At 54.6% G+C, this 14,246-nt stretch overlaps 1 protein-coding gene across 3 annotated transcripts in view; it reads left to right on the top strand.

Annotated features, from left to right (window-relative positions):
• Positions 1-13,427, top strand: part of ACSS2 (acyl-CoA synthetase short chain family member 2) — a 33,763-nt gene extending 20,336 nt beyond the window's left edge. Inside the window, exons 6-19 of one of the 3 annotated variants that reach the window (XM_075166314.1) lie at positions 48-123; positions 1,541-1,655; positions 3,220-3,258; positions 5,143-5,280; positions 5,525-5,695; positions 6,574-6,707; positions 7,276-7,408; positions 7,870-7,926; positions 8,243-8,323; positions 8,769-8,877; positions 9,024-9,092; positions 10,364-10,540; positions 11,317-11,391; positions 11,602-13,427. In XM_075166314.1, coding sequence (XP_075022415.1) covers positions 48-123; positions 1,541-1,655; positions 3,220-3,258; positions 5,143-5,280; positions 5,525-5,695; positions 6,574-6,707; positions 7,276-7,408; positions 7,870-7,926; positions 8,243-8,323; positions 8,769-8,877; positions 9,024-9,092; positions 10,364-10,540; positions 11,317-11,391; positions 11,602-11,729 — 1,502 coding nt within the window. In that variant the 3' untranslated portion in view covers positions 11,730-13,427. The remainder of the gene's footprint in view (positions 1-47; positions 124-1,540; positions 1,656-3,219; positions 3,259-5,142; positions 5,281-5,524; positions 5,696-6,573; positions 6,708-7,275; positions 7,409-7,869; positions 7,927-8,242; positions 8,324-8,768; positions 8,878-9,023; positions 9,093-10,363; positions 10,541-11,316; positions 11,392-11,601) is intronic. The other 2 variants (XM_075166316.1, XM_075166317.1) reach the window with 2 other exon arrangements.
• Positions 13,428-14,246: the final 819 nt, after the last annotated feature.

The raw sequence follows: 14,246 nt of genomic DNA, 5'->3' as shown, positions 1-14,246 counted from the left end.
TGCCTTGGCTGTGAAGCCCCTCTAATGTTTTCCTTACCATTTTGCAGATGCCTTTTATCGAGGGGACAAGCTGATCAACTTGAAGCAGATTGCAGATGAAGCCCTCCAGAAATGTAAAGACAAGTAAGTTCGGATTCCCCTGTAAGAAGGGCATTGCTGCCAGAATCTGCTCCTGCACAAATGGAAATGGATGTTTTCATAGGTGGGCAGACTGCAGCAGGTCAGTCATGAGCTGCACTACATTCGTGAGCCTTTCAGAAGTAATACATGCTTTGACTCCCTCGTCTTAAAAATATTTTCTTTTAACTTTCCTCCTGTCTATTCTGACCTGAAGGCCCACATATTGGATGGGGGGATTTGGGGGAGACAGACTGATCCACCATCGTTATGGCCTATGGCAGATCTCCCAGTTCTGCAGCAGCAGCTCTTGGAGTGGGAGGGAATAATGTACCGCCATACCAGTTGTGAACAGTTGGACACAGTGCTGTGGGGCACGTCAAGATGAGGCTTAAGTCTTGCTCCAAAGCCACTAATTCAACAATAATGAAATAAACCAGAAACGATTCAAGTTTGGGAAATGGCTGTGTAAACAGGAACAGGCACTCCAGCTGACGTGCACCAACATGTGCACAGGATCAGGGCCTGACTGCGCACAAGTATATGGTGAAGCTGCTTTATTTTTTTAAGCATCTTCACTGAGATACTGTAATCCATAAAGAGATAGACAGATCTATCATCGATTTTATAGAAAGGGAAATAATCATGGCGAAATGACGTTGCCAAGCTTACAGACACAGTGTCTGCGTAGCTTGTATGAGACTGAGTGTGGTCTTGTAAGATATATCAAACACGAAAATTTAGAGCAGATAGTCTGCATGTTAGAAATTCAAACTCTTTAAAAGCATTTAAAACTCTCAAACTTGAAAATACAAGTTTATATGCCTGTAAAAGTAGGTACCTAGGAGGACAGAAGTGATCCTGAAGTTGGGAATTAACTGATGGAGACAGTGTGTTGGTACCCTGACAGGGCTGAAGGGAGATAAGATCATTTTGTTTGCGTTATAGGTAGGCTGTGTTGGCCCTCATGAGGGGACAAATGCCCACTCTTCCTTGATGTATAATCTGGCTTTGGAAATCTTTCCTCCTTCTGAATCGAACAGTTGGCCATGCCTAGGGATGGGAGCAGCCACCTAATATCTCCTGGCTGCTGTGGGAGGTCTTGTTCATGATCACAGGCAGGCAAATTTGGGATTTGCAAGGAATCTCCCCAGCAGTGACCTGTGAGAGATGCTTGTGGGATCCCCGCTTCCTCCATAGGAATTGCACCTGATAAATCCCCAGTAAGCTGTGCACAGACCTTGCCTATTCTCCGAGCTCTGTTCCTGTCGCTGGTGTCCCTTGGCAATTCATGGTGTGCATGGCGGCATACGCTCTAGCTCAACAAAAGCGGCTCAGGCCCCTGCCCTGCCTGTATAGCCCATGAAGGGCAGGCTTGCCCCCTGCCTGAACAGCCTGATCTGACAGCTCCTGCCTTTTACAGGGGCTCCCCTTTGAGAAAGTGCATTGTGGTGAAGCACCTGGGGAGGGAAGAGATAGCGGTGGACGGGACATGCAGCAAGTCTCCCCCTCTCAAAAGGCTGTGCCAGGATGTACAGGTACGCTACTGGGGGGATGAGAAGGGGGGGTTTCATTGCTATGGGCCTGAGCCCAGCAAATCAATCGGTGCAAAACCATTGCAGTGCTTCACTGGATGCTCCTGTTCTGACTTCTGTTCCTGTTTTCTCCCCTCCTTGCTGTTGCTGCATTGCGAGTGGTCTTAAATGGTTCCTTTGCCTTGCCAAGATCCTCTCCTTGCGGCTTCCTTTAACACCATTGCTAGCTGCCAGCCCACAGGACCCCTGAGAGCACAGCAGGGTATGTCTTCCAAAGCCACGAGGACAAGGACAAGATGCCTGTTTTCCTCTGCCCTGTGAAGGACTTTTCCTTCCTAACCCTGTATCTATCTCCCCTTTTGTGCAAAGACCAATGCCTTTCTGCACTGTAGTTGTGACTGTGGAAAGAGGAGAGGAAAACCAGGAGATCGGTGCTCGTGGCGTGGGTTCAACACAGCCCCCCAACATGACAACAATCATACGCTGAGAATAGTGCAGTCTCTGTGTAGCTGGCACAGGAACTGTGTCAGCTGTCGGGGCTGGGGCTTTCCCTTGCAACTGAAACCAGATGAAAGGATGTGGGCCAGAGGCATGTGGCGAGACGGGGGTGGAAGGAGGAGAAGGTGTCGTGGAGCCGTGGCTGCCTGCTGAGCTCCTGAGGCTGGTGTGCAGTCCTGCTGCGCCCGGCAGCTACCTGCTGCCTTCATCCGCTTAAAAGGCAGATTGCTTTCAACTACCTAACAGCTCCATGTCTTGCAATGGTGTCTTCTGTCCCTATGTGTTTGGAGATTATTTGCATTGGGTTATCCCCAGGCTGCTACTTGCTCAGAAATGGGTTGTATTTGGGGAGCGCGTTTGAGCTTTGGGCTCTGCTTTCAGAAGGGATGGTCTGTGCACATCCCTGGAACAAGAAGTCCAGCAGATTCTGTATCTTTGAGTTAATTTTCCTTGTTCAGCTGTGTGAGTTTTATTGGGTGTTGCTTAGTGTTTGCCAGCCTGGCTGTATTACGTTGGCCTCCTCTGCCCCTTCTCTTGCAAGGGCAGGGTAGCTGCAAAGGGGTGGGAGAACGGCGGTTGCGGAGAAGCCTGTGCCTGTGCTGGTCGCTGTTGGTGAGGTGAGGTTATTGTGCAGAATGTCCCAGGAGAAGGGAGGAGGAGGCTGGAGGGGGTCTCTTACCCTTTGGCTTTTGCTGCTCTACTTGTTCAGACACTTCATTAAAGATTGCTTTCCCTTGTGAGTGCATTTTTACCATGCCGTTGGCTTGTGTAACACTATCGGACGGTCCGTGGGCTGTACGCCGGCTCTGTGCTTCTGTACCCAGCTGGCTGTGTGCAGGGGGTGGCCTCTGCGACCTGCTGCAGAGGCAGCGGGTACCCAGGGAAGGTGATGGAAACAGGCAGGGTTTTGCTCAGAGGGCATCTCCTGGCCCGGCCCTGGATCCGAGCGCTCTCCAGCCTGCTGGGATGGTTTCCCAGCATCCGGGCCTGTGGGCTTCCAGCTCCCTGCCTGCCCGGTGTGGATCCTCTGCTTCTTGACTTTCACACGCTCTTTGTGGATTTTTAACAGGAAAAAAAGACTGAGAGCTCACAGAGACTCCATCCCAAGGTATTTACACACAGCACTGCCTTCCTCCTCATGGCACCTTCCCTCCGCTTCCCCCTCCGGCGCTCCACCTTCCTAACCGCTCTGACTGCACGGCCACACGTGCCTTCCTAACCGGGTTACCAGCAGTTGCATGTTAGTGGTAGATACCACTTGCTGCTTGGCCAGAGCTCCCCACGGTTTCGGGGTGAATGCCGTGCCACCAACTTTGCTGCTGGAAACAAATCTGCATCCACAAAAACCCGAGTGCACGTCAGCGTGCTGACGGGGGGGAATGCAGAACCATTGGGATGCGCTGTCAGCGTTCGGATGACGGTTCATCTCTCTGTCTTTTAAAAGCAGCTCTTGCAATGCACTCGCCTTTACAGTGAGGCTGGCAGGGATCGCCTGCGGCTTCCTGGCTGCGGCGGCATGCTGCAGGCAGAAAACCTGGAGCTCCAGACCGAACGTGCGGACTCTGCCCGCCCCAGCCAAGGAGCTGCGGCCTCAGGACCCCATGAGCAGGCAGGCAGAGGCAGGCCCGGCCTCAGGGGCTGCGTGCTGTGCCATGGGTCTGACCTCCTCTGTGGGGCAGTGGAAGTTGGGTGCTAAAATGGAGTTATCCTTGAAGGAGAGATGCAAGAAAGCAGCTGTTGGATGGGCTGGTGTGAGCCTACCTTGGGCTTGTTTGACCTGGTGCCTTGCTGGGAGCTTGCTGGTGGGACAGACTTGTGGAAACTGCTTCCCGGGTAAAGCCAGGAGCCCTGGGGATCTGTGAGAGCTTTCCAGGTGGCCTCGGTTATGCTGGGCTGTCAAGCAGCTAGTGTTCCTGCAGGAGCTGCGTGCTGGGCCATGGCGTCCCAGTGCCTCCAAATGGCACACGAACATCTTTAGAGCTGCAGAGAGTCACTGTGTGACCCTGTGGCTGCTCTTCATGCCCCCCTGCACCCCAGCTGAGGGAGCTGTGGGGGACTGTGCAGGCTGTGCCTGCGCATTGGGCTCTAGCTCTGCGAGGAGGAGATGTGCCCCAGCAGGGAGCTGCAAGGCTCTGGGTCAGCGTGCCTGCCCTCGCAGAGATGTGGAAAGTGGAGGTCTGTGCTGAGGCTGGGGAGTCTTGCTCAGCTGCCCCCAAGCTCCGCTGAGGAAAGGCGAGAAGGTCAGGTGGAGTTAGGTCGTGCACTGAACTGTGCCACCCCGGAGAGGTGGCCAGCCAGCACAGCTCTCGGGGTGATCTCTGCCCATCAGCCACAGGCGTTGGTGGCTGTGTTACAGCTCTAGCATCCTCAAGCAAGTCCTTCGGGCGGCCAGTGCTGGGTGGTTCTGTGTTGGAGCAGTCACTTCTTACCAGAGTAATTACCTTAAATTCCAGATAACAGATTTTTTTTCGGGTCTGCAGGGCCAAGCAGTGTGAGCCCACCATGTTCCTCTTTGTCTCGGGCCATGCTGCCGTAGGGGTCCCTGCGAGGTGTGTGGGGCTGGTGGGTGTGTGGCTGTGCTAAGTGAGGCTTGCTGCTTTGCTGTTCGACTGCAGCTCGGGGCAGCCCAACGGGGCAGGAGGAGCCTGTTTGCCGTGAGAGCGCAGAGCAGCTGCTGCTGCAGGCCCTCTCCTGGCTGCTGCTGCTGAGAGGGATTTATCAGCATTGCCAGTGGTTTGGACAATCTGCTTCAGGTCTTGCAGCCAGACCGTGTTTAAAGGTTTTCCTCATGGCTGTGGGCTGAGAAAAGGAGCTTCTGGAGTGGGAGCTGCAACTTTGGTGCGTGGTTTGCAGCAAACAGCTCTGCGGCTGAAGCTGTGCTGTGAACATCTGCCTCGATGGTCCATGAGGGGGATGAGGTTGGGGCTGCACCCCTCGTTCCCCCCTCTCTTGCTTTTGGGTGGGCCTGTTTCTAATCTTCTGCTTTTCTCAGACCCCCTGGAACCCAGCCATGGATATGTGGTGGCACGAGCTGATGAGCAGTGCCAGCACAGAGTGCGAGCCTGAGTGGTGCGACTCGGAGGACGAACTCTTCATCCTCTACACAAGCGGCTCAACTGGGAAACCCAAGGTATGCTTCCCAGCTCACCGCCCACGGGGCTGGGCTGAACTGCAGTAAGACCTCAGCTGTGGGAACTGGTGAGGGTCACGTTGGGAGGCCCCAGTAAGAACAGGAGCTATGGAGGTCTTGGGAAAGGGGCTGTGCTGGTCATTGCTGGTCAGCTGCTGTTCGAGCTCAGTGGATTGGTGAGGCCTGGGAGGGTGAGGGCCATGGTGGGAGCTTGCCCTGACAGTTGCGTGCCTTCTCCTTGTAGGGTGTGCTGCATACGGTGGGTGGATACATGCTTTTTGCTGCCACCTCATTTAAATATGTGTTTGATTACCAACCTGAGGATGTCTACTGGTGCACAGCTGACATTGGATGGATAACGGGCCATTCCTACCTCACTTATGGACCCTTGGCAAACGGAGCAACTAGTGTGTTAGTAAGTGCTGGATGGCAGCTGGGTGCTTTTACTCCAAGAAAGTGGAGATCGTGGTGCTGAGCTGCATCTCTGCATTGCTCTGTGATGAGCGTGCTTCTCACTTGCGTGCAGTGCCCTGGGCTCTGCGAGGAAGAGTGGCAGTCCCCAGGGAGAGGGTATGGGTGACTGCTCGGTGGCAGACAGGGGGGCTAGTTCGTGTGTGGCTTTTGGGTGCTTAATTTTTCAAATGCTCCCCTGTTTCTTTCCCTTAGAAGTACAAGCCTTGTGTACCGGGGGAGCCAGGGCTGCTGCGGGGTAATGCGAAAGCTGGATCAGGAGCAGGGAGTGATGTTTTCACTGCTGATGCTGATTTGACAACCTGCCTTTAACTCCTGTGCCTGTATCTCCCTTGGCAGTGTACGGCTGTAACTTGTATACAGATCAGGGAGCCAGAGGCCTGTGTCCAAGACTCCCTGAGGAAATGCAAGCAGGAAAATCACTGTCACATTGGGGGAGTCCTTTTTGGGGTTCTTGGTACTTTTGGTTGTGGTTCTGTCACTGTGTTTGGACCGCTTGCCCTTTACCCTATGGGCAGGGTCACTTGGGCTGGTGGCAGCGTCTCACTGTGGTAGCCACCCAAGTGCCTGTGCTGCTAGGGTGTTTCGGGGGACGTTTGCTAGGACACTTGGGGTGGGGTGATGCCAAATCCATCCCAAGGAAGCAGTAAGAGAGGTTCCTGGCCTGGGTTGGTTTCACTGCGTGGTGCCCCGGCATTTCTATAAGGACACGCTGGGATCCAGCTGCTATTCCCTGTTGCTCTCGGCTCCTCCTGCTTGGGAAAGCGCTGCAGGTCAGTAGCAGTAAGGAACGGCTGCGTCACTGCCCTGTTTCCTGCTCAGTTTGAAGGTGTCCCCACCTACCCGGATGTCGGGCGAATGTGGAGCATCGTTGACAAGTACAAGGTGACCAAGTTCTACACAGCACCCACAGCCATCCGGCTGCTGATGAAGCACGGGGAAGAGCCCGTCAAAAAGTGAGTGCCAGTCCCCAGTGGCATGGGGATCCCTGGCTCTGGCACAGCCAGAGGCTCCCAATGGGGGACCAGGGGCCCCAGCTTCCTCGCTGAGCAGCAGCTTTCCCAGTCTGTTTTCTGAACAGACCAGGATCTTCTGCCTTCTGTGCAGCAATAGGCACGGCCATGTTCCTGCACTCCCAGAACTAACTTCATTATGACACTTCTGAGCAGGTCCTCCCCTTTCCCCGTAAGCTGCAGCTAAGCTCAGAGATTGCAGGTTCTCCCTGCTCCTGACCCAAAGCTCACAGAGGTGTGCTGGGCAGAGAGCCCCTCTGTGTGCTGCTCCTTGGCCCAAGGACAGGAAGGAGCAGAGCCAAGTGGGAGCTTGGAGTGGGAGACACCAAAATCACAGAGGTCTCCTTTCTTCCCCTGTGGAAGAGGGCTGAGAAGGGTCTGAACCATGCCTGGAAGCCCCAAGTACACTTTGGGTGGCCCAGGGGTTCCTGCAGGCTCTGCTGTGCAGCAGGCTCATGGCTGCTGCTCTCCATGGCCTGCTGAGCCCCTGCCAGCCCCCTCCTCTCTGCAGGCACAGCAGGAAGTCTCTGAAGGTGCTGGGGAGCGTCGGCGAGCCCATCAACCCCGAAGCCTGGCTGTGGTACTACCACGTAGTGGGAGAAGAAAGGTGTCCCATTGTGGACACGTTCTGGCAGACAGAGACAGTGAGTCCTTGCCTGGGTGTCCCTGGGACCTCTCTTTCCCTTGTGCTCCCTGCAGGGTGTCTTTGCAGGTTTGCCGTAGCGTTTCTTTGGTTCTATGTGGAGTAGTTGTTTTGCTTGCCCAGGAGACTCCGGCGTAGCCTGCAAGTGTTGGTTCCCCTTCTTCTCATTCTTCTGGACCTCAAACAGGATCCAAGGGGAGACCTTCCTCTCCAAAGGGTCCCTGCCAAGATCTGCTCTGGACCCTGCTGTCCTCCCCCTCTTTCTCTCCCCCAGCAGCTCCAAAGCTTCATGCCCAAACACAGGCTGCCTGTCCCCTGCCGTATCCGTCCCAAGGCCCCGTCTCCACAACTGCCCTGAGCAGCCTGCCTCTGGCTGGGACGTGATGTGACCAGAGCCGATGCATACAGCTGTGGGACGGGCTGGCATGGCCCAAACTGACTTGTTTTTGCCTCTCTTCGCAGGGCGGCCACATGCTGACACCCCTTCCTGCCGCCACCCCCATGAAGCCAGGCTCTGCCGTGAGTACTTCTGTTCTCCTCCCCAGGGGCAGGGAGGGCTCCCCGGGGGCAAGGCACTGCAGCCGCAGCTGGCACTGTCTGTACCATGGCCTGGTGGTTATCAGCCTGCCAGGGTGGTCGTGGGACGGTGATGCGTGGAGGGAGGTAGCCACCACCCAAAATCCCAGGCCTGGCCCCGTGCAGCTGCGCTTACGGGCCCCATGTGCTGCAGCCTCTCCAAAGCTGCCCTCGCTCTGCCTCCCACTCCCTCTGGTTCATGGGGTTTTAATGCGTGGGCTCACCTCCATGTCTTCTTGCTCTCTGGTCCCCATGGCAGACGTTCCCCTTCTTCGGTGTGGTCCCTGCCATCTTGAACGAGTCGGGGGAAGAGCTGGAAGGAGAAGCAGAAGGCTACCTGGTAAAGAAGGGCTGATCTTCCCCACCCACCCTTTGTCCGATCCCCGTGAGCTCCGGGACCTTCCTGGTAGCATACACACGTCTCCGCTTACTCTGGGTCCACACAAGGGACCCCCTTGGGTGGTAGGAACTCCCTTCACTGCTGTAACTCGCTGGGAGCTTTATGCTGTAAACAAACTGTTCAACTGATCGTTAAATGCACTTGCACACATGGGCAAGCCAGGAGGACGGGAACAACTTCTCAGCCAAGCTCCTTCCCCCATGCCAAGCCTGGCGAGACTTTCCCAGTAGATCAGCAGTGGGCAGCAAGTGTCTGAGTGTCATCACTCGTGGCTGTCTCTCTAGCATCTCTGTCACCGCACGCAAAGACTGCATGCCTCTGCGGCCGTGGTGCAAAGCCTGGGTTATTGCTCTCACTGACTCAGGTCTGCATTTTTCACGATCAGGTATTTAAGCAGCCCTGGCCAGGAATAATGCGCACGCTGTATGGAAACCACCAGCAATTTGAAACCACGTACTTCAAGAAGTTCCCTGGGTACTATGTGACAGGCGACGGTAAGGTTGTCGGGGGAGTGTGTGGCGGCTGCAGGGGCCTGGGGAGAGCAATTTAAATCTTGCCATGTCCTGGCCTCAGAATCCCTTATCAGTTGCTCCGAGGGCTGGCACTGCTTCCTCACACTGTCAATTCTGGCTATTTTTAGGTTGCAGGAGAGATAAAGATGGTTATTACTGGATCACAGGGCGAATTGATGACATGTTGAATGTTTCTGGTAAGAACAAGTTTTGTCTTCAGTGGGGACCGATGTGCTTTCTGACACTAGTTAAGAGACACTTTGCTTTATGGGGGACACTTCTGCATCCGTTTCTGACACTAGTTAAAAAGCCACCTTGCTTTATGGGGGGTGCTTCTGCATCCGTGACTCTGCCCAGCAACCTGTCCTCAAAGTGGATCTATTTGCTGGGTCGGGGTTATTTCCAAGACAGACGAGTCTGTGACTTGGTGACTTTCTGCATCATTTTCTCTGGAGACAAAGCACTGGAGGGAAGGAACCTTCTGTAACCTCTTAGAGGAGGTCTTTAACCAGCCAAGGTGCCTCTGTGCTGAAGGATTTAAGGCCACAGAGAATCACAGAGGTTGGGCAGGACCATGTGGTCCCTAATCCAACCTGCTGCTCCATGTAGGGCTAACCTCGAAGCTGGATCAGGCTGCTCAGAGCTGTGTCTACAGAGATGGAGATTCTTCCACCTCTCTTGACTGAGTCTTTGAGATTCAGCTGCTTCTCAGCCCCTCCTTTTCCATATACTGCGTTTAATAGCTCCCTCCCTCCCTTCCTGGAGGCTGTAGCCTTCGGGTATTTACTGCTGCTGTGAGATGCTGCTGTGCTTGTCCCTGGATCAAACTAGATCTTTTCATCTGACCAGCAGTACTTGATCCTCCACCAGCTGATCATTCTGGGAGTTGACCACCTTCCTGTGGTTTTCTGTAACAGTCCCAGGGTGGAATGTCAGAGCTCAGATACAGGAGCAGAGGGGCACAGGAGCGAGTTGTGCCCCTGCCCTGAGGTGTGGAGCGTCGTTTCATCTCCCCACAGCGATGAGCTGGAGCAGTGCATGGCAGGGCCGGTTCCTGGGCTCTGCAGATCCAGCCTCCTCCGCACCTTCCAGCTGACCATGTGGGCAGGTCTCCTCTTACCAAATCCAGCTCCTCCTCAGCCTCTGCTTTGTTTAATCCCATGGCTGTGAACAGTTCATGATCTGTTAAAGAAAGAAGCTTAAAGGTGGGAGGGAGAACATCGAGGGGAGGTGGCCTGGCTCTGCAGGTGAGCGATACCTGGCAGCCTTCGGGCCGCCCAGCCCCTGCACTGCTGAAACGAGTTTCTCTCTCCAGCTGTTGTCTTTTCTCAAGCAAATTAAATCGATGCTCTCAAACCTATTGTTTAGGGCCTTTTACACCTGCAGACCTCTTCCTCCCAGCTGCTGGGAGGCTGCAGGACCCCAGCTCCGTGCGGGTCTGTAAAGCACTGCCTCTCCTTGCTTCCAGGCCACTTGCTGAGCACCGCAGAGGTGGAGTCAGCCTTGCTCGAGCATGCTGCCATTGCAGAGGCCGCGGTGGTCAGCCATCCACACCCCCTGAAAGGCGAGTGCCTCTACTGCTTCGTGACCTTGAGAGATGGCCACGAGTTCACCAAGAACCTGACGGATGAGCTGAAAAAACAAGGTAGCAACAGCTAGATATTTGGGAGGTTACGTGGCAGGGAGAGGGAGGGCAGTGCTGGGCAGGTGATGGAGGGGTTAAAGGCTTGGGTGCTTGAACGAGGGTGCATGTAGTCTGGGGAATGCAGCGTGGACAACTGCGACAAGGTGCCCCCTCTGATTAGAGAGCACGGCTGGTGAAGACTAAAATTAGTCCTCCTGGCCTTTGGCTGCTCATGTGATGCCATCTCTACCTCTTGGGAGTTGGCAGCCGCGTGAAGGAGTGGGGTACCCGGCAGGCTTTCGTTTGCAGGAGTGCTCTCCTGCGTGGGCACGGCTCCCTTAGCTCTCCCTGGCAGATTTTGACTTGCTGTGAGGATCATTCGGTTGCTTTGGGGTAGTGCTCTAGGTGTTTGTGCTCTGGTCTCAAGGGAGCTCTTTCATTGCCACAACAGACTGCAGCATTTCATACATGAAATGGACCCATGGCAGTTTCTCCGCTGTAGGAACCCAATGCTGAATCAGTCCTTGCTCTGTCAAAATAGTATCGGTGATTGGTGTAGCCATTATAGAGGTCTCTTGAAGCCGGAGAGAATGAAAAAATGAGTGCTCTTGCCTTTGGGAAGATGTGCCTATAGCCCCGTTGGCATTGCAGGTCTGGCTGCCCCCTCCCACAGGAGGCTGGGGTGCCGCCGCCCTACCATGCAGCTGGGCTCTGCATGTCTTAACTTGGTCACCCTGCCTGAAAAGGATGTGTGTGGTATCTCCTAGTACCTGCAATGAAAATCTTTTTTTTTGCAGTCAGAGAAAAAATTGGACCGATAGCAACGCCTGATTACATCCAGCATGCCCCTAGCCTGCCCAAAACCCGCTCAGGTAAGGGGCCCAGTGACAGTGCTGGGGAGGACTGAGTAGTTCTGCCAGTGGAAGGAAGCCGGCCCTGCATGGCTTGTCTGGGGCCACTCAAATTCAGGGGGGAGCAACTTCAGGGCAAGCAGGATACCGCAGGTCTGGGCACTCCCCACTCCTGCTAAGGATGCTGAAGAGATCCTGATTCCTGCTTTCCTTTCATGGCTGCCGTTACAGGAAAGATTACCAGACGGATATTAAGGAAGATTGCCAAAAATGACCAAGATCTGGGGGACATCTCCACCTTGGCAAACCCGGGCATCATAAAACATCTTTTCAGCAGCAGATGTGACACTAAACAGTAGCAGCATGACCTGTCCCTGCTGAGCAGAACTGTAGCAGCAGCACTGTCCCGATGAGCAGGTCCCTTGAATAACCGCTGCCTGCCCTGGGAAGGAAACCTTCACCTGTTGAATTGAATGTACAAACGTTACGAACGAGGGAAAGGCTGGCTCAGGAGAGGCCATGTCTCGCTAGCGTCTCCATGCCTTGGAGGAGTGTGGGCATCGTGTTCCAGATGGGTATCGTACATCTGAGGTTCAGCCTCGTGCACAGAGGGACTCGTCCTCCTCCCTTTTGAGCACCTGGTTCTTGATGTTTAATTTTATTTTTTGGGGGTGGGGGGGGTGTTAATTAACCTCACGTAATTGAGGGGCTCTGGCACCTTGCGCACAGTGGGGAGGAACTTCGGGGGTTGGAGGGGAAGTGGTGCTGGAGTTACTCAATGCAGGCAGGCGAGGGAGGTGCATCGGCTGCTGCCCACACCCCAGCTAAGCTTCCTTTTCTACTTGGAGCGCTGCAAGCTGCGGGAGAACTTAGAAACACCCTCACATCATAACTGTATAGCTGAGTTTTAGTCTTGCGTCCACTGTCCAAGCCTGTTGCTAGCAGAGGTCCCCTAGCCTGAAAGGGGGTGGGGCAACGGAGCTCTGTGCTTTAAACAGGTTTTTTTAGAGCAGCTTTGTACCATGGTGCCAGCTGATGGGTTTTTCCCAATCCAGGGTCCTTCACTGGCCGTGGACACGATAGGGAGCCATGTGTGGTCTGGGAGGAAGGGTCTTGGTCTGACGTGCTCCATGGTGCACCGCTTCCACCGTGCTCTGCTGCCGCCAGCTCACAGCTGGACTCGGAGGCTGCGCAAATGGATGCTCCTTTTGCATCCTGGGGTAGGAGTGGGTGCTGTTGATACCAAAGGATGGAGGGGAAACAAAGCCATGCACCTTTCCCATTGCAGGCAAACCAGGCGCTGGGTTATAGCGCGCCACAACCATTGCTACAGCAAAGAAACCAAGGCAGGCAGGGCTGCGTTAGTCCTAGATGTTTTCTCACCAGGGGAAAAAAAACAGTGGAAGATGTTTAAAGTTATCTTTTGCTTAAATCTGACATGGCTTTATGATGATGAGAGGGGAAAAAACCCCAAAACCTCGTAGCCCAAGAGCCCGAACATCACAAGGGTACTGCCAAAGCCGTTCTTCAAATGAATTACACTTAACTCCAGCCCTGGGTTGAGCTGGGAGAGATACCTCCTTTGTAATGTCTGTATGAAAATTGCATGTGAACTGTTTGATTTTGCACTTAAACCAAAGGAGAAATGGGCTTTAAAACTGGCTACAACAGCTGTTTTGGCAACTGCCAACCTACAGGCTTTACCTGCAACCTGAGCTGACTTTTGGCTGGGCTGCAAAGGATGAGGCAGCTGCCCCTCTGAGGCGGGTTGCCCGGGGCAGGTGTTGCGGGTGCGCTGGTGGGCTGTTGTCCAAGTCCCAAGTCTCACTTCTTACCTGCTGCTCTCGTTGGCACAGCACTTGTCTGTGATCTATAACCTCAGTGCGTGCCAGTGTCCCATGTGCCCCCCATGGCTCTGTACCACTGGCTTGTGCCACCTTGTTGACAAGGATTCCTACATCATCTCTCCTCCTCTGTTACTGTTTGTCTGCTATGTAATTTTGGCTGGAAACAGCTAGAATTTTATGCAAAATGGAATAAAGTTCAAGGAAACAAAATGGAAACAGGCTTAGAGCATGTGCATGGGTTGTAGGTGCTTATCTGCTGGGGAAGATGGGGGGGTGCTCGGCCATGCCGTAACCGGGGTAGGCTTTTGGGGATGGTGAGGGGCAGGTTACTGCCAGGGTGATGCGTTTTCCTGGACTGGGATTTACAGCCTGTGACTCAGTCTGTGCTGCTGCTCTGCAAGAGGGCAAGGGCAGAAGCTCTGGCTCCGGGGCTGCAGCCTGTGCCTCAGTTTCTCCCTGGTCTCCAGCCAACATTGTTCTACTAAGGCTCATGAAAAGCACAAGACAGCGTGACACCCATCTGTCACCAACGCCCCCCATGCAGGACCAACACCAGGGAGACAGACAAGCACCCCTGTGAGCAGCCAAGGAACCTCAGGGCTGTGATAGCTGCCTGATCCTCACCCAGGCACAGCAATGGGTACCAGCCTCTGCTCTGTGGTCCCCAGTGTCACCTGCAGCTCGGGGGCCCTGCTACAGTGCTTGCCTGCTCCTCACAGCTGCATCTGACCTTGGGCCCTTGCTGCTCCAGCAAACTGCAGTCACAGCTCCAGGCTGAGAGCGTTTCCGCCTGGAGCCTCTCTTACCTGGCACCCCTCAACGCCAGCTCTCCATCCCCTGGTTGTGCTGGGCGAGCGCTGCAGAGCCAAGTGCCAGGACGCATCTCCAACACGGTGCTGTGCAGCGGTGGGTTGGCGTTAGCTGTCCCCAGTGTGAAGGTACATGAAAGGGCCATGCACAGGTGTACAGAAGCCATGCCTGGCCAGGGAGGAGGCCAACACCTCCCCTCCGCATCTAGTCTCGGACAAA

Source organism: Calonectris borealis, chromosome 17 (genome assembly GCF_964195595.1).
Source record: "Calonectris borealis chromosome 17, bCalBor7.hap1.2, whole genome shotgun sequence".
NCBI lineage: Eukaryota > Metazoa > Chordata > Aves > Procellariiformes > Procellariidae > Calonectris > Calonectris borealis.
The sequence above is the reverse complement of the archived record's forward strand: the minus strand, read 5'-3'. Positions and strand labels throughout refer to the sequence as shown.